Raw genomic sequence first — 20,821 nt, 5'->3', positions numbered from 1 at the left:
CTAGCCACCTTAGGGAGAGACCCAAGTTGGGCTAAATGTAGCGGGACGAAAGAGACCGAAAAAGCCCTCTACTTAAAGGAAATACATAGTGGATGCTTTCCTGAAACGGAAAGTACTTGCAAGCAGCATAATACAAAGAATAGCAGGTTTACCCAGAATCCTTTGCAGTAGGCGGAGCTATGCAAATCATCTCTTTCCACCCCAGTCTAATCCACAGCGCTTGGAACCTCCAAGTGTGCAATGCTGCGGATTAGTTTCTAAATTTACACAGCCAACCAATTCCTACCTGTGGACACGTGTTTCGGGCTTTAGGCCCTCATCAGCACAGGGCTGGAATTGGTTGGCTGTATGGAGTGGGGCTCAGTGAGCAAGCAATACATATATGCTAGCCACCTTAGGGAGAGACCCAAGTTGGAGTGGGGCTCGGTGAGCAAGCTAGCATGTGTGTATCGCTTGCTCACCGAGCCCCACTCCATACAGCCAACCAATTCCAGCCCTGTGCTGATGAGGGCCTAAAGCCCGAAACACGTGTAGGAACAGGTAGGAATTGGTTGGCTGTGTAAATTTAGAAACTAATCCGCAGCATTGCACGCTTGGCGGTTCCAAGCGCTGTGGATTAGACTGGGGTGGAAAGAGATGATTTGCATAGCTCCGCCTACTGCAAAGGATTCTGGGTAAACCTGCTATTCTTTGTATTATGCTGCTTGCAAGTACTTTCCGTTTCAGGAAAGCATCCACTATGTATTTCCTTTAAGTAGAGGGCTTTTCGGTCTCTTTCGACCCGCTACATTTAGCCCAACTTGGGTCTCTCCCTAAGGTAGCTAGAATGTGTGTACCATATGCCTCTATATAGACAACGTGCACACCAGTCTGCAGTGTGCATAAAGTTTTACTAGAAAGTGAATCTGTCACCAGATTTTACAATACAAGCTGCATACATTATTAAATAGATCTATTAGACCTGATGAAGCGTATGTACTTACTTTGAAAATCCATGACAGAATGGCTATATAATCCTGATATTAAAGGGGTTGTCCAGGTTTGGCACAAAGGTCTGCAGTCATTCTAGGTGATTGTAGGCTTCTGAATCCTCACTGCAAGCACTTTGGCATTTTCCGGTAGCGGCGCCAGGAGCGGGCAGTCATGTGATGATCACAAGTATGCAGCCTCGCTCTATACAAGTGAATTGAGCGAGGCTGCATATGTCTAGCCGGAATGTGGCTAGAACTATTGCATACTTATGGTCACATGAACAACCAAACTCGCACCGGAGAATCCTGACAGCGCACAATGTCAGGTCTGCAGTCCCATGAAGTGACCTGGACAACACTTTAAGAAGAGCAATATATGAGTCCAGCTATGCAAAGAAATAGCTGCTGAGTCCAGGTGTATTCAGTCACCGCCCATCCAGTATGATAGAGGCAGCTTGTACTGAGCAGTGTTGGATCTCAGCAGGGAGGAGGGACACTGAGGAACTGGAGTAAACACATCAGCATCCTCATCAGACCGAAGAGATTTATTTAATAATGTATGCCATCTGTATTGTGAAATCTGGTGACAGATCCATTTAATATTTTCAGTGTTGATTGGATCTTCTTTATTGTATATTCATATATATCATGATCAGAAAGAAAAAAAAACAAAGAATGAAAAATCCTATCTGTGCCTTGAAGAAACTCAGATAACAGGACACAGTGTACCGTGTAATAGGCAGGTAACTTCATTGTCAGCATAGCAGAAGCCATTATTTAATCTCATCCCACACAGCTATAGAAATAGATTTGTAAGCATTAGTGAGTGGCAACGCTTTCTTTTTTGTATCTCCGGTATGGAAGCCCCGTTCTTTAGAGTTGTGTGGGAGTGAAGAATGGTGAAAACCCTCATATATAGGCGTCAAGTCTAGTGCACAAGACCTTAGAAATGTGTCATCTCGGAAAATGGGGGATGTTATGATGAAATAATTGGTATTTCGGGATCTCATATTCGGTGCCTTGCAAAACTATTTGAACTATACTGAGCTAGCTCCTAGATTGCCACCATTGGATTGCTCATCCTCAGCTTCCTGGTGCATGTACAGAATATCAGCGTCATGCCTCCGCTATGTGCATGGTATCCCTGAGTTCTGTATAAGTACAATATGCTGCAAGTGTGCTTATGTGGCAGAATAAATGTATTTGCTTTTCCCTACAATACTAGGGGAGAATATTCCGTCTATCAGCCTTTGATGATTTTCTTGCTCATAGATTCCATTTAAATCCATGTGATTTATGAACTCATACAAAACAAAACAATATTTGAGTAATTATTCATAACAATGTAAAGTCGGGCCATCTGATAATACTCTTAGGTCTAATTTGTACAGCACATTTTGTACTAATTATTATGGTTTGGTAAAATGTTACATATGTTAGTTAGTGGTTACCTTTAGTTAAAAATGGTCCCAGTTTCAGTCTCCAATCCTTATTTTCATAACCTCTAATAAATAGTTTGCAGCTTGATCCAAGTTTCAGAGTTTTCCCTTGTTGGAGTGTCTCTCCCAGTAATACAGGCTGGATGTGAGTTTTGTGTGCATCTATCTTGCTGCCATCTTCAGTAGCTCATATCTCCATAACTTTAGTACAGTACTTGTTTCCTCTTTATGTGATTTGCTGCTTATCTGTAGCCTGTTTTGTCTACCCTCCATGAGACTGTACATGCTTTCTCTCCTTTTCACAGTGTGGAGCTCCGTATACAACTCCTGCCTGCTGCTACCTCAAACACTATGAGAGAGGAGGATGTGATCAGGAAGAGCTGTCAGGACTGAGCAGAAGATCTGACTGTTTTGCAACATTTTTGCAGATCGCTTAGCTCCATGAAGACTTACAAACATTATGATACCATAAAATAGCAGACATAAAATGTAACAAAAAAATATTTAGAAGTTTGATGAGTTTTGAATTTGGGAAATAAATGAGCAATTTAACAAACCTGTACAAAGATGTGCATAACTTTTAAAGGAACCTGTACATAGATTATCTCTCAGTTTAAAAAAAAAAAAGAGATATTTTTTGTAGAGCTCTGATGTGCCAGTCAGGGGCGTAACAATCACGGGCGCAGAGGGTGTGACTGCGACCGCAAGAGTGTGACCCGCTACTAGTAACCGGCTACTTCAGTTGGATGTGTGTCATTCAGCTGAAGTGAACTGCTGGGCAGGTACCGGCCGAACCCTTGCATAGCAATACACACCCCCGGCCAATCGGAGCTGACCTTGATGGGGGGACATTATAGAAGGCAAGGGCCCAGCCGAGGGGAATAACTATACCAGGAAGTGGCCCAGGATAGGGGACATTATAACAGTAAGAGGCCCATGATGGGGGACATTATACCATGTAGGGACCCAGGATGGGGGACATTATACCATGCAGGGACCCAGGATGGGGGACATTATACCATGCAGGGTCCCAGGATAGGGAACATTATAACAGTAAGAGGCCCATGATGGGGGACATTATAACAGGAAGCGACCCAGGATGGGGGACATTATACCATGCAGGGGCCCAGGATAGGGGACATTATAACAGTAAGAGGCCCATGATGGGGGACATTATAACAGGAAGCAACCCAGGATGGGGGACATTATACCATGCAGGGGCCCAGGATAGGGGACATTATAACAGTAAGAGGCCCATGATGGGGGACATTATAACAGGAAGCGACCCAGGATGGGGGACATTATAACAGGAAGCGACCCAGGATGGGGAACATTATACCGTGCAGGGACCCAGGATGGGGGACATTATAACAGGAAGAGGCCCAGGATGGGGGACATTATACCATGCAGGGACCCAGGATGGGGGACATACCATGCAGGGACCCAGGATGGGGGACATACCATGCAGGGACCCAGGATGGGGGACATTATACCATGCAGGGACCCAGGATGGGGGACATTATACCATGCAGGGACCCAGGATGGGGGACATACCATGCAGGGACCCAGGATGGGGGACATTATACCATGCAGGGACCCAGGATGGGGGACATTATACCATGCAGAGACCCAGGATGGGGGACATTATACCATGCAGGGACCCAGGATGGGGGACATTATAACAGGAAGAGGCCCAAGATGGGGGGACATTAATAGCAGAAATGGACCCAGGATGTGGGAAATTAATACCAGGAAGTGGCCCAGGATAGGGGACATTGTTAAAGGATGGTGGAGATTATACCATGAAGGGACCCAGGAATGGGAGACATTATAACAGGAAGAGGCCCAGGACAGGGGATGTTATAACAGGATAGGGGACATTATACCTTCAAGGGGCCTAGGATGAGAGACGTTATTACAGGAAAGGGGCCATGATGGGGATATTATTACAGGAAACAGGCAGAACGGAGGGCATTACTACATGGGAGGGGGCAAACACGTATGTCTTTATAGGATATAGAAGGCTACAATTGCCCGTATATCTGAACAGCATGCAGGTGGTGGCCCAGGTCTACATTTTGCACTGTGGCCCTTCGGGCTCCAGTTAGGCCACTGGCAGTAATATGCCCCAGCTGACCACCAGGATGATTTACATTTTGCTTATATGCTACATTTTTCATGACTTTTTGTTTTTTGAAAAGGTTCATCCTTATTAGGCAACAAGTGTCTATACAGCCATACTTCTAGTTCCATATATCCAAATGTGCGGATATGTTCCCTTTAAAGGGTTTATTCCATGAAGACTATCTTTGATGCTATGGAGGAAGAGTTGTCATTTGCTAGTCACCACCACGCTTTACTGGTTACCGTAGAAAGCCGCTAATGATTTGGAGGACTCAGCACAACCTTGTCTTACATGGCCAATTGGTTTGATTTTTCCATGGACCCATAGACACGAATGGCCGAGTGATACCCTATAATCGGATGCAACTCGTACATGTTGCGATCTTTTTCCGTAGAAAAAGTGCATGACCCCATAGAATAATATGGGGAAGAATGCTAGCCGTCAAATCAATGGATTGCACTCGTCTGATTTTTACCGTTGTGTGTACGAGCCCTTAAGAGAGGAATCTTCCAAATGCTAATTTTTGTTTAACGAATTATGACCTAATTAATAACCAAAGGTGTAATCCTGGACTCAAATGTATAATCTTTAAGAGTTCTCCCCTATCAAGTGCCATTTGTCGTCTTACGTGACAGTTATCAGGGTCAAGGGTCTTAACTCTCAATTCCTACAGACTTAATAAATTAATAAAATTATAGAAAACAAAGTCTGCTGAATAATTTCTCCTACCCCCAACCATAGTATGTAAATACATATTAAATTGAACTAAAGAGAGAAATTAGAGTTCCTGAATTTAATCATAATATTTTCCTTTTCCGCCCGACAAGGTGTGAAACGCTCTGGAAGGTCCCTAGCACGCAGTAAACATTGTGTCTCAGAAGAGACGGCAATAGAAACATACAATGATTCATAAGTGCAGAATTTCGCTTCAACATTATAATATGTAATTGAATTTGCTAAATGTATTACAGATAGTAACACCCAGTCAATGCACTCAGTAATCACAGTGCGCTCAATTATGCTCAGTATTGACTCACTGCTAGCCCACAGCGAGGTGGTTACATTTGTATAGCATTGTAAGTGCGCATTATAATTTCTCTAAATCACATGGCGTGGCTGCCTTTTATACCTGTCATTTAGCTCTTATTTACCTTTATTTGTAACGACAGTTTTGCAGAATGCATTGTTTATGGGGACGCCGTGAATAGGTATTCCAAAATCAAAGTTGGAGTTTTTAAGTAGATGTCTGTAAATGTATGAAATTTCCACGATGACCTGGAAGAAGGACTTTTAGACGTCTCCCAAGAAATTCTACTCAACCAGGTAAAATGGAAACCTCTGACTTTAGCCTTAGACGCACCATGCCGCGATCATGCCATAATATCAAATAACTAGACTATATGTGGGTGGCAAAGGAGTAGGATCAAAGAGGTTGTTCAGACTCGGAGAACAAGTCTGCAGTCACTCGATGTCTGAAGTGTGTATTTGCTGTCAGGATTCTCCTGTGCCGTCACCGAGAGTATGCGAATTGCATAATTCCGGCCACATTCCGACTAGACGTGTCCAGCCTTGTATTGAGTGAGGCTATGCACATCTAGTTGGTGTTAAATATGCTTATTTCACGTATTTATTTAATCAGGACTCCTTACCTGATGCGATACTCTTAAAGAAAAATGTCATGATATTTTCATTAAAAATGTAGAGGTTTATTGGATTGTCCACAAAAAAACAAATTGCAGCATAAAATAGGTGAAATAGTTACAAAGAGATTGTCCATTTGTTCCCCATCTTTCCTGAGATTCTGAATGGTAAATGGTGTCTAGCTCTGTCATGGTGTAAATGTCATAAGCACAGCTATCAGCTGTTCATTCCTTCTGTGTGTAGTCTGAAGTCCGTAGAGAGTGAAGGAGAGAAGGCCTCAAGGTCCCAGCCCCACGTGACAGCTGTGATTATATATATGTCCCATAGAACACGTGTTCTCTCTATATGGTGTTAACTTTTACTCTGAGCTAAATATACAGGAATAGCACATGTAATGTCAGCGAAAGGCAATGTGCTCAGTACAGCATTCAATAATTAATATTTAACAATTGGCAAGTGACCGCATGAATGCAAATCACATTCTTACAGTCTCATGCCCGCCCTCTCCTGGTTTTGGCACCGGAGAATCTTGACACTGTGCGCTGTCAAGATTCATAGGTCTGCAGTCACACAGATTGACTGCAGACTTGGAAACCAAGCCTGGACAACTTCTATAAACAGCGGGGTCACAATATAAAATCTGTAACGAAACTTCAAACATTTCATGCGTGATTTATAATGTTGCAGTTTTATTATGTGGCAAAGGGAAATTTGTGCCCCTAAAAGCACCAGGATCTGGTTGCGACCGTTATCCCTGCCGCTTATGGATACCCTCCTGGTGGGCAGGACAATGACATATAATAATTACACGGTTGGTAAGGTTACAATGTCTCGTAATAACAAGGTCTTACGAGTCTTCAAATGTGTCAAATTCATTGCAAATAACAAAGTCTTATGCAGGATTAGGTCTATTTCTTGGATGGCTTATTTGTGCCACTTTTTTGTGTCCACATTTTGACACACCGTGCCAAATTTTTGAGCCTTACCCCCTTTTATCTAGCTTACATTTCCTCACCACTAAGTCTTACCCTATTTTTGGAAAATGTACAATGTCTTAAACACATGATAGAAAGGTCTTTACTTTAACTAGGTGCAACAATTATCCCAAACATGGACCAACATGTTTGCTAAAGTTGAGGGACCCAGAAAATAGCAAAAAGAGGAAAAGGTGTGTAGTTTTACTGAGAGGGGAGAGGCTTGGAAAGGTTTTACTGAGAGGGAAGATGCTTAGGTGGATGTGGTGTTGCTCACATGTCCTGGACCCAGCGCTGGACACTGAGTCCTCCATCTTTTGCCACCAAATCTCTCTACTCCTTTGCGCATAGGGTTGCATCGGCTTTAGTGACGTCAATCTGACTGGCTCAGATGGCTGGTTGTTGCCTGAGTATTTAGTTAGCAGGCATCTTTGCTACTACTCTGCACTCTTCTACGTCATCAGCCACATTGAACTCTGTTACAAACACAGCTCTGCTACACAGAACTCAGTTGCTGACTCAGATCTGCTGAACCAATTTCTCATTACCGATTCAACTCTGTAACAGCGCTATGCCAGGCCCTCTATAATAAATGACCACCAGAATTCAACTCTGCTGCATCGGTTGTACATTGCTAAATTTACTCTGTTATACCAGGTGCCATTAATTCAGTTCAATGAAATGGTGCTAACAGACATGCAGCCGCGGGGACTCAAACACATTATTCGATCATGCCGAAGACACTCAGATAACACACGAGCAGGGTCAGATAACACCTTATCTGAGCATGATCACCCATTGCTAATCCTTATTGTTAGCACGTATCGCTGTGGTGGACAGCTTCCTCAGGGGTCAATAACAACGATACGTGTGATGACCTTTGTTTCCCCCCTTTTATATGATCGCTTCTGCGCCAGTGCCCCCTGAACATGCTGCATAATTGAACCTCCGGGTGAGACTTGACATGTGGCTTCAAATAAACCAACAAATACCACAATTTGGCTTAAATAATTGGCCAACAAAGAGGTGGTGTTACCTTATGTCAAACTGTCTATAGGAGAGACCAATTTATAGGGAAGCATATGAGAAATTTAGCGCATTGTCAAACTGTCAAGTTTAAGTTCGCGCTTTTTTCAAATGATAGAGAATTGGCAAAGGTTCTGCTCTGATTCTGACAGCTCGTATCATAAATAACGTGTTGATGGAAACCCCCTTTAAGGACATTTGGGCATCAGCATATTATCCCATAGAGAGCAGTGCACCTCGCGGGGCAGAATCTGCATTGTGAGCTTTACAGGGAAGAAGCTCGGTGCAAGATTTATAAATAATTTTACGGAGTTCAAAGCTGGTAAATGTATCCATAGCAACAAGGGAACGCTGTCAAGTTAAATTCTGTTACATATTTTCTTACTTTGTTCTACAAATAGAGCCAAAGTCATTGCAGAAAAGCAAATTACAATGATTTAAAGGGAAATTCTCCCCGGACATTATTCTTACATGGATACAATCAGAATTTAAATATGAGCTATGCTTTAGGGATAATAACACAACCTCCTAAACAATGTCACCCCCACCCCACAGCCTAATGATCTTAAAAGTTAGGATCATTGGGGCAAATTTAGTAAGAGAAAAAGTGGAAAATTGGACATCACTTTGCACAAAACCCCCAAAATCTGTGGGAGTTCAATGAAATGGCGCTGGAGGCAACGCATGCTGGTGGGGGCGGAGGATGAGAAGACCCTGCCCCCACGTCTCACCCTGAAGCACACGTTTCGTCATCTTATAAAAATTTCATAAGGTGAATATTAAACAACCACTGAGTAGATCCCTTCATATCAGGTATCATATCAATCAGCATCACAGCGCCATTATGGCCATGTCTTTAGTTTATAGGGCTCAATCCTGCTGAGAGGTTCTCTTTAAAGGGAACCTGTCACCCCGAAAATCGCGGGTGAGGTAAGCCCACCGGCATCAGGGGCTTATCTGCAGCATTCTGTAATGCTGTAGATAAGCCCCCGATGTTACCTGAAAAAGGAGAAAAAGATGTTATATTATACTCACCCAGGGGCGGTCCCGCTGCTGGTCAGGTCAGATGGGCGTCTCTGGTCTGCTGCGGCGCCTCCTATCTTCTTTCCATGACGTCCTCTTCTGATCTTCAGCCACGGCTCCGGCGCAGGCGTACTTTGCTCTGCCCTCTTGAGGGCAGAGGATAGTACTGCAGTGCGCAGGCGCCGGAAAGGTCAGAGGCCCGGCGCCTGCGCACTGCAGTACTTTGTCTGCCCTCAACAGGGCAGAGCAAAGTACGCCTGCGCCGGAGCCGTGGCTGAAGATCAGAAGAGGACGTCATGGAAAGAAGATAGAAGACGTCTTTTTCTCCTTTTTCAGGTAACATCGGGGGCTTATCTACAGCATTACAGAATGCTGTAGATAAGCCCCTGATGCCGGTGGGCTTAGGCTGGTTTCACATTGGCGTTTTTTCGGGTGTTTTTTTGCGGTAAAAAACGCAAAAACACGCATGGTGAAAAAACGCATGTAAACGCGTGTAAACGCTGCGTTTTTGCATGTGGTGAAAAAAACGCGGCGTTTTACCGCGTTTACATGCGTTTTTTCATGCGTTTGCGTTTTTTAAATGCATGCAGAAAAAAGTGTGACAACTGCCAATCATCAAAATAAAGTAAAAAACCCACTATAAACAGAAATAGTTAGGGTTAGGGTTAGGATTAGGGATCATAACCCTAACCCTAAAGGGATCCTAACCCTACCCCTAACCCTAACCCTAAGGGATCCTAACCCTAACCCTACTCCTAACCCTACCCCTAACCCTAAGGGATCCTAACCCTAACCCTACCCCTAACCCTACCCCTAACCCTAACCCTAAGGGATCCTAACCCTAACCCTACCCCTAACCCTACCCCTAACCCTAACCCTACCCTTAACCCTAACCCTAACCCTACCCCTAACCCTAACCATAAAGGGATTAGGGTTAGGGTTTGGGTTCGGATCCCTTAGGGTTAGGGTTAGGGTTAGGATCCCTTAGGGTTAGGGGTAGGGTTAGGGTTAGGGGTAGGGTTAGGGGTAGGGTTAGGGTTAGGATCCCTTAGGGTTAGGGGTAGGGTTAGGGGTAGGGGTAGGGTTAGGTTCCCTTTATCACCTTTATGCTGGGGGGTGGCATATCAGTGTGTTTTCTGGTTTTTTAATAAAAAAACACATGCGTTTTTTACCGCAAAAAACGCATGCACCAAAAAACGCATGCGTCCCCATTGACTCCAATGTATTTTTTGACCCCAAAAAAACGCATGAAAACGCATGAGTTTTTTTTTGTCCAAAAAACGCTTCTAAAAATACTACAAGTAGCATTTCAGAAAATGAACGCATGCAGTAAAAAAACGCATGCGTCAAAAAACGCGACCAAACGCGTACACAAAAAAACGCATGCGTTTTCAATGTTAAATATAGGGAAAAAAAACGCATGCGTTTTTTTGAAAAAAAACGCTGCAGACAAAAACGCAAGTGTGAAACCACCCTTACCTCACCCGCGATTTTCGGGGTGACAGGTGCCCTTTAATTATAGTAATTGGGCTACTAGGTTCTTCATCAAATTCAATACCCTGGTAATGTGGTAATGGCAGAGGGGATTGCAATCAAGAACACAAATTGTCATAAATCTGTTGTCAAAACAGTAATCAAGTAAATAATATTAATTAAAAAAAAATAAAATCTTGAAATCAAAACTTAAACCCTTTGTGGAGAAATAATAGAAAATATAATGAAGGTCCTAAAGGTGCAATAACTAGTTATAATAAACCTGTTCTTCATCTCAGGGCTTTACAGCTGACATAGAGTGCGGTGGAAAACCCGGATAATGATCTCAGGTCGGGACAGTTTACAATGCAGTCAAGGCGGCAAAGTCATCCTTAGGACGTAGCTATAGCATTCACACTTTCAAGAAAAAAAATGCCCTTACCTTGCCAAAGCTTCCTTTCCCAATTGCTCGGAGAATCTGAAAATGATCCAAGTTCACTAGAAGGAGAATAAAATCTGAATTAATAGACTGTAATCATTATGTACAATAGTGTTAATTCCACAGCCCTGAACTACAAGAGTATTATATTCATGTCATCCTAATATAGTACGCACATGCCCATTTAATAGATAGATGATGGATAGATAGATAGATAGATAGATAGATAGATAGATAGATAATAGATAGATAGATAGATAGATAGATAGATAGATAATAGATAGATGATGGATAGATAGATAGATAGATAGATAGATAGATAGATAGATAGATAGATAGATAGATAGATAGATAGATAGATAGATAGATAATAGATGATAGATAGATAGATAGATAGATAGATAGATAGATAGATAGATAGATAGATAATAGATAGATAGATATTACATAGTCTAGAAAGGCAAAGAAAACATTGTTTCAGATTCTCAGTAGACACTGACTTGCTCCATTTTTCTGCATTGATGAATTCTATGTATTCACTTATTTTATTCTGGAGTGACCAGAAAGGAAAGCGACTGAATATTATTGAATTATTCCTCCAGCAGGTGCCGTGTATTGTCAGCCATTATCTGGCCTCTTCTAACAATATCCACAGAAGAAGCTTTTGTTCAGAATTCAGAGGCCCAAGGATCACAGATTTCAACTCTCCCTCCAGGGATCCTTTTACCAGCTCCATTCCTCAACAACTGCAGAATTTCCGCCAAGTTCAGACAATATGAGAAAAATAGAACTGTCATTAAAACCATTAACCCCTTATTGGTGCATTAAAAGAATCCCATGTGTAAAATAATGAGCATATCTAGTGCTTTTCTTTATATGGTATGGTTATTTTGGGTATTAGGTCTCATACATACAGTAGAGGCTATACCGAGGCACACAGAACTTAATTTGACTCTTATTTGGGGAGAATTACTCTGTAGTGTGGCATCTGATACAGGATGAAAACTAAACACTGTATGAAAGTAAAGACAAGACTACAAGAGTGCGCTGATATTGCTCAGCAGAACTAGAAGATTACAGGCCAGCTCAGGCAGACATTCTCCACCTGAGTATTTATGTAGTTGATATCTTACTCACTACAACATCATTGGACACTACTACTTTAGCTTTACTATATGTCCCATGAGAAATCCAGCTCTGCTTAACCATTGGACTCTGCTGCATATTCACCAAAGTGAGTTTCCTGGAATTTCCTCAACTCTGCTGTTCTCCTGGGCTCTTCTTCTTCTGTGCCAAAGTGCATGTTTACATATTTGGCTTTGCTGCCCCAAGGTGCCTGTCTGCATACTCGGGTCATTTATTACAAGGAGCCTGTCTGCATACTCGCTTTGCTGTTCCTCACTCCAAGGTTCCATTGTGAGGGAGCGCCAGGGCCGTAGTCGTGGCTGAGGCTAATGGCTCTTGCGCGCCCTGGACTCCCATCACATACAATGCCCTTTTATCAATGTACTTGCCTCTCTGCTCCTTCAGGATCTCCTCTGGATTGCTGAAGATCTTCTCCAGACGTTTGCGCACAAACAGAGACACAGTCCAATTGCAACTTAAAACGTAGAACTTTACTTTTTCCTTTTCACAGCACATCCTTATTAGTTACAACATCAGCATAGGGTTCCAAACAGTCCTCATTCTCCACTTTCCCTGTACCTCTTTCTACGGCCTTCAGTACGTGCCCGGGTCATACCGCCTCTTGCGGTAACGCAGTGTCATCCCTGTTTAGACTCACTACGTTCAGGAATTCCCTCATCTGTTTCGCATCGGATCTGAGGTCATCTGCCCATGCAGTGAGCTGCCAAATGCTAGAGCCACCTGCGTCCCCTACTGTTATGGCCTTCACTGTAGCCTCTATTCCACCACTGCTGTCACACTGCTGCTAAGGCTTTACTTTTGGCCCACTGGGCCCTGGATGGCTGAGTACTGAGCTTAAACATTACGGAGCAACTGAGTAGCTTGGGCTTTAAGCCCACCCAAGCTGTATGGCTCTCTAGCACCTTCTGCCTCTAACCAGAAAACTGTTCCTGCCTTATCCCAGTTAACGCTTCCTATAATTAACTATTTATAACACTAAGGTGTAATGTTCCCATTTAGCAGCTCCATTGGGGTACTAACCTATCCCTAGACAACTATGGAAAATTATACACAATAATACAAAACATCCATCTAGTAGCAAACGGTTGGCAGACACTATATACATAGCAGAACAAAATTACATAGTGCAGAAAGTGGGACGTACTTAAAGGGGTAGGGTCATGTACCAGTCTTTGTCACCCCTTATACCATCCCACTAATGAAGTTCTGATCTTCCATGTGTGCGATAGCGCTACCTGAGTGGGTTGGGGGACACTCGCTTGGCAACGGGATTAAAGCACTCAGGCACGGTTTCTCACAAAAACAGTCTATCCGGTTTATTAAACATCATAAACTGCACCACGAATAGTTCATTATTTACATCATTGGAACATCATAAGCACTGACAGTCTGTTTCAATGGCAGATACTTCTAAACCAGTAACCCCCTTTATCTTGAGTTACCTTACAGGAGATTCTGCTCCACACACTGACTCCTGTCAGTCCTGGTTCTCAGGGAAGCTGCCGAACTGGGATCACCATCCTTGTGACCAGGGCACTTCAGATAGTCCAGACAAGCAGACGGAACTGTAGCTTCCCCAACACAGTAGCCATCACAGGCTCTACAGATACAGCCTCGCCATGCGCTATTCAGGAAGTCCAGTCCATAGCCTCACCATGTGCTTCCAGGAATCCAGTCCACTCCAGGACATTCCAACACAGACGATCCAGGACTTTACACCATGACAATTCTGGTCTATACACTCTGAACATGTGACCCAAACCCTAGTCACATTATGTACCCATACGTGGGAGGTGTGTGTGTGGTTAGCCAGTCCCGCCCAGCTCTCCGACTAGCCCTGCAAGCCTCCCTTTTAACTATACAAATGCTTGTGAGACAACAGGTCCCAGAACAACAATACTACAGGCTTACAGCACAGACTCCCTCTTCGACACTTACCTGCCATTTACAATCATGCCGGACACTGTTTCATTATCACCATTACAGATATGCCTCAATGTGTATCCTGAGGAGCACATACAGCGCCCCCTGGCTGTAACATGGGTCACTGCATCACACATGTTACTCCAGCTACCATACTGCATATTCACCTTGGCTGTTCTACGCTGTATCAACACCTCCAATCCATACTGCTCATCCAAACCTTTGGTTTAGAGTTTCCACCTCTAGTGAGCCATAACACAAAGGAGCCTCAAAAAACATTTATTTCCCAGACCTTTTAAACTTTTATGTGACTTATAAGTAGTCATAGTTGAAGTTTCACAGAAGGGACTTCCTCTCTGTTATATAAGGTAAATGACTGAGTCCAAAGTTAAGCATGAGAGCACTCATTAACAAAATAGCCATTAATTAAAACTTCCCTTATTTTTGTTTTTCTGCTAAGAGCGCAGTTGTGAACGCAATGTTTCTTTCCTTGAGGCAGTGTCACAGCGATGGCGCATTTGTAAGCTTTATGCAGTTAGAAATCAGTTTAAAGTATCATGTGAATGAAGCATTACAAATAATGCAGATGACCTCATTGTGAAAATGGATCCCACTTCTGGTAGGTTGTATAAACTAACAACTTCTCACCTGAAATCAACGATGTTGTACAAAAGTATTGCTAATTGAGTCAGTGGAGGTCTAATGGGAAGAGGGGACAGGGGACTCGCAACATGATTCTACCGATCTGTGGTGAGAAATGCAATTTGTGGGAAAACCTTTTTTTTTAAGATGAGGTTGTGAACTGAAAACGCCATTGTGGTGGAGTAATTTTTCGTAAAATTTTTAAATGTTCTCCAAATTACCACTGTATTTTAACATAATCCCACATGCTAATATATGTACAATAACATTTAATAGGAAATTAATTGTTGAGAACCTTTACACTATTAAAGTCACGGTTCCACCTTTCAGTGTGTCTGGAATGCAGTTACTGACAGCGCAGGTTTCCAATCTGGTACAAGGGTGTGCTGAAGCAGTCAGTACTTTGATTGACAGCTCGACTATCCAATCTGAGACTGGGAGGTGTCGGTTGTCTCCAAGTGTTCTTTAACCAGGTGATTGCCATGCTATTTAACTGAGCTGTTTCTCACAGACCTCTGCCAGACGTACATTCATCTAGTAGGTTTGTGCTCCTTGTGCCTTGAGTTTTGTATGCTTGATCTTTTGTTGCCTGACCTTGGATTTCGTTCTGACCATCCATCTGTTTTTCCCCTTCTGCTCAGATCCATTATCCTCCCAGTACTCTGACCTCGTAACGTTACCTGACTACACTTTTGTTTCTTCCTCCTGTTTCTCTCCTGGCTTCTGACCTTGGACTCCTTGACCATTCTGACTCACGGCTTGGCCGTGAGAAGTGACTAGTGTCACAATTAAACCTCTGGAACCATGGGAGAGGGGGTTCAGAATAATGTTTAGGGTCTATGCAGTTAAATTTAGGTAACATCAGGGGCACCATAATGGGAACAAGGTATGCCCCTTCATTGCTAAGAAAATAGCCTTTTAACTACCATGAGGCTATGGGTACATAGAGGGTGTGTGGCAGTCCACAGGTGATTTTTGAGACACTAAATTGATCCGAACATCATGCCAGCCCTGCAATGTTTATACCTATTGGAGCCCTGAAAAGTGGTGTGTGACACAGGGATGCATTATGGTGCATCCTTTGAATCCTCGTATCATACACATTTCCTGTAGATCCTGCTCAAGGAACATGGGGCATAAAGAAAAATAAACAGGAAACAGCAAACAGCAAACAGAACACTATTACCACTTCTTGTATATAATTACTGCATTAAATGTAGGATTTCATTATAATTACATAATAAAGATATCTATCTTTAAATGTAGTATGTTATGTGAGTGTAATAGGCAGTATTTTAAATAATCTGTATATCACAAATGGAGTTATAATAATACAGATCATTATACAGTATCTCTGCCTGCACCCCTGCTGTGAACAGGTAAATAAAGCTGGTAATCTGCTGACCATTGTTGGAAGGCACTCTTTGACTGTGACAATTAAAGGGTTTCCCTCAACTTAAGATACCGTTACACTAAACGACTTACCAACGATCACGACCAGCGATACGACCTGGCCGTGATCGTTGGTAAGTCATTGTATGGTCGTTGGAGAGCTATCACACAGACAGGTCTCCCAGCAACCAACGATCAGGGGAACGACTTCGGCATCATTGAAACTGTCTTCAATGATGCCGAAATCCCCCTGCAGCTCCCAGGTAACCAGAGTAAACATCGGGTTACTAAGTGCAGGGCCGCGCTTAGTAACCCGATATTTACCCTGGTTACCACTGTAAAAGTTAAAAAAAAAAAAACACTACATACTCACATTCTGATGTCTGTCACGTCCCCCGCCAGCGTCCACAGGGTTAAAACTGCTTTCGGCAGGAGTGCTGCTAATGCACGTGCTGCTGCCGAGAGTTTCCCTGCACTGACTGTGTCAGCACCGGCCGTAAAGCCGGTCACGTCACCGCTGTGCTCTGCTTTACTGCCAGCGCTGACACAGTGGACGCCGGTGAACGTGACAGACATCAGAAAGTGAGTATGTAGTGTTTTTTTTTTAACTTCTACAATGGTAACCAGGGTAAATATCGGGTTACTAAGCGCGGCCCTGCGCTTAGTAACCCGATATTTACCCTGGTTACAAGTGAACACATCGCTGGATCGGCGTCACACACGCCGATCCAGCAATGACAACAGCTGATCAGCGACCAAAAAATGGTCCTGACTCCTGATCATTCCCCAACGACCAATGATCTCCCAGCAGGGGCCTGATCGTTGGTCGCTGTCACACATAACGAGATCGTTACAAAGCGTGACGTTGCAACTATATCGTTAACGATATCATTATGTGTGACGGTACCTTTAGAAATTTATGACCTAGGAGACAACTGGCTGATCACTTGAGGTCTGACCAACCAGACAATATCTTTAGCAGGCACCGTCAGGGATACAATCACTATTAAATGATACCATTAAAGTGATTTTTTTATATAATGTAGTGGATTATTATTTTAACATATTTATCCAAATAGAGGTTGCTTTGTGGCATTATTTGTATGATGTGAAAAAAAAGTATAAATACAATAATTTATTTCAAGATAATTTTTTTAAATGCAGTAAACTAATAATTGTATTTTTTTCCTTGATTCTTGTGCCTCAGTTAAGGTCACCGATACTCGTGCAGAGCTTTGTTTATGATTGGCTGACGGTTATTTACTACGTTTATCAGAATGTATTCCGATTTTTTTTTTACATTCATTTTTTTCTTTATACAGTACAGACCAAAAGTTTGGACACACCATCTCATTTAAAGATTTTTCTGTATCTTCATGACTATGAAAATTGTACATTCACACTGAAGGCATCAAAACTATGAATTAACACGTGGAATTATAGACTTAACAAAAAAGTGTGAAACAACTGAAATTATGTCTTACATTCTAGGTTCTTCAAAGTAGCCACCTTTTGCTTTGATGACTGCTTTGCACACTCTTGGCACCTACTTTGAAGAACCTAGAATATAAGACATAACTTCAGTTGTTTCACACTTTTTTGTTAAGTATATAATTCCACATGTATTAATTCATAGTTTTGATGCCTTCAATGTAAATGTACAATTTTCATAGTCATGAAAATACAGAAAAATCTTTAAATGAGAAGGTGTGTCCAAACTTTTGGTCTGTACTGTATTTTTGATGATCCCCGATTGACTAGAAAAGACCTTAGACTTATTAATATTTTTTATTTCCTTTTTTGTGTGTGTTTATTACTTAACTATGGTCTAATGTTTCTATTTCAGGAGAGTGACCTCCTGACATGCCAGGATAAGGAGACTTATAGGCCATGCAGTGCTCCTTTGGGAAATATACATGTCTAATTGTCACTTTAGAGTTGGAAGAGGAATTGAACTCTAGTGCCACCTACTCGAAGTAGCAATCCTAAAAGTCAATGCCTACCCTTCTAAGAACCTTACCACATGACTCAGAATAAAAGTCCAAACAGAATCTCAATTTGCAGACTTGCTTTGGGGTGTTGCCCCTCATCAGTGAAAAGCATGGGATCTATTTGTCAGGGCTGTTTTACCCTGTTAACTTGGGCTTTTATGGCAGCTCCAGTTACAGTGTAACTATGCGAAGATGGGTTGTGTCGCTGCATCCACTGCATCCACAACACTGCAATGAACATCGCATGTAGAGCGATCGAAAAGGCAGAAATGGTAAAATACCCTCTCTGCCTTCTTCTGTGGGTGTTTTGTTGTCTCAGAAAGCGGGAACTCAACCCACGGCTGCACAATCTCGCATGATCAGACGTTTTGTGAAGCTCTGTAAAAGATACCTGCACATCAGTGGTCACTAAATGGTTAATTTATTAAAACAGCAATTTATTATCCAAAATAAACTGAGCGATATGTCTTTAAAATAATAGACAAGCCCATTGATTGACACTGTAAAACTGTAGACAAAATATAGATCCAGACGTGATAAAATAATACAGCTCCTAGTAGCTGAAAATCTTGTCTGCAAATTACGACCTAATTTATTTGCAGTTTCTGCAGCTGCTAGTCTTAGGCCAGACGTTACTCGAGCTCCTATATCGTTGGGTTTCCAACACTCTCATTTAACCCTGCTGTTCTGTTGGTCAAAAATGACCGACTTTGAACTTCAATATTCTTTAAAATATTCAAGATGCGGCTCTGAAACCCGTGGCCGACCGACCCATCCTCATTTAAGTCAATCAACCACAAGTTTCAGAACCGCATCTTGAACACCCCAAAAAATACCAAAGTTCAAAATAGGTCTCCCCAGACCGAACAGAACAGCAGGGTTATAAAGTTTATTTTATTTGCAAACGAAATTACTTTGTGGGCTGCAATCAAAGCATTTTATGCAGGACTGTGTTTAATTGAGTAAATCAAAGTCATCTTCTGCGTTACAGTCGCGCTATATGACTCATGTAAAATGAGCCATTGTGTTCTCGATGACATTGCATAAGCGAAAAGATCTGAAGGAAGACAAACAGCCTTGGATATTATGCTGGAACGAATAAAGAGAAGGGGGGAGGTTAGAGCTGTAATCTGCAGAAGAGTATCACCGGCTTACAGGAATGTATTCAACGACAAAGACGGGAGATTGTTGCTCCATCGCTTGGTGTTGGGTTCGGTGCCAGGAGGGGCAGTGACTCACCCTGCAGATGTTTCATTTTGCTCCCTCAGGGGTCTTTTTATTGAAGTACTCCAGTTACATTCTGTAGTGATCCTCGGGCTTCTTCAGTCACATGAGTAAGTTCAGAGGCAAATAGCTTGTTGAGACATCACGTCCTCCTTATTCTAGATGACTTAACCCTTCCACTGAATTACCCTTCTAGACTGCGTATGTATTACAATCATACAGAGGCGCAACGATGGCAGTCACAGAGGGTGTGAGCGCAACCGGGCCTCTCTCGCCAACTTCAGCTGAATGTGCCTCGACGAAAGACGAGAGCTGAAATGTATTGTGGTGCAGAGACCTGCCTGGTTCCTGCACCACAATAAACACCACCGGCCAATCAGAAGGTGGCAGCTGTCAGCGTGTCGGGCACCGGCGTCGCATGGCAGTGACATCATGCGACGCCGCAGATGTCAGCTGCCAGCCTCTATACAGAAAAGAATGCCACACATTTGGGAATGGAGGAGAGTGAAAATAATTTTTTTTATGCAGAGGCAGAACTGGGACGTATATACTAGGAAGGGTCCCAAGATGAGAGACATGTATACTAGGATGGGGGACATATATACTTGGAAGGTGCCCAGGATGGGGGACATATACCTGGATGGGGACTATGATGGGGGATATACAGTGAGGCAAAAAAGTATTTAGTCAGTCAGCAATAGTGCAAGTTCCACCACTTAAAAAGATGAGAGGCGTCTGTAATTTACATCATAGGTAGACCTCAACTATGGGAGACAAACTGAGAAAAAAAAATCCAGAAAATCACATTGTCTGTTTTTTTTATCATTTTATTTGCATATTATGGTGGAAAATAAGTATTTGGTCAGAAACAAAATTTCATCTCAATACTTTGTAATATATCCTTTGTTGGCAATGACAGACGTCAAACGTTTTCTGTAAGTCTTCACAAGGTTGCCACACACTGTTGTTGGTATGTTGGCCCATTCCTCCATGCAGATCTCCTCTAGAGCAGTGATGTTTTTGGCATTTCGCTTGGCAACACGGACTTTCAACTCCCTCCAAAGGTTTTCTATAGGGTTGAGATCTGGAGACTGGCTAGGCCACTCCAGGACCTTGAAATGCTTCTTACGAAGCCACTCCTTCGTTGCCCTGGCGGTGTGCTTTGGATCATTGTCATGTTCAAAGACCCAGCCACGTTTCATCTTCAATGCCCTTGCTGATGGAAGGAGGTTTGCACTCAAAATCTCACGATACATGGCCCCATTCATTCTTTCATGTACCCGGATCAGTCGTCCTGGCCCCTTTGCAGAGAAACAGCCCCAAAGCATGATGTTTCCACCACCATGCTTTACAGTAGGTATGGTGTTTGATGGATGCAACTCAGTATTCTTT

The 20,821-nt window shown here is 42.7% G+C and overlaps 1 protein-coding gene across 2 annotated transcripts in view; it reads right to left on the bottom strand.

The window, feature by feature from the left end:
* The window catches only part of STK32C (serine/threonine kinase 32C), a 318,006-nt gene that overhangs the window by 125,942 nt on the left and 171,243 nt on the right, over positions 1-20,821 (bottom strand). For both annotated transcript variants that reach the window (XM_069753893.1, XM_069753894.1), the window contains exon 2: positions 11,115-11,170. In XM_069753893.1, coding sequence (XP_069609994.1) covers positions 11,115-11,170 — 56 coding nt within the window. The remainder of the gene's footprint in view (positions 1-11,114; positions 11,171-20,821) is intronic.

This window comes from Ranitomeya imitator, chromosome 2 (assembly GCF_032444005.1).
Source record: "Ranitomeya imitator isolate aRanImi1 chromosome 2, aRanImi1.pri, whole genome shotgun sequence".
In the NCBI taxonomy this organism is placed as follows: domain Eukaryota; kingdom Metazoa; phylum Chordata; class Amphibia; order Anura; family Dendrobatidae; genus Ranitomeya; species Ranitomeya imitator.
Note: the sequence above shows the minus strand (reverse complement) of the source record. Positions and strands in the feature narration are given on the sequence as shown.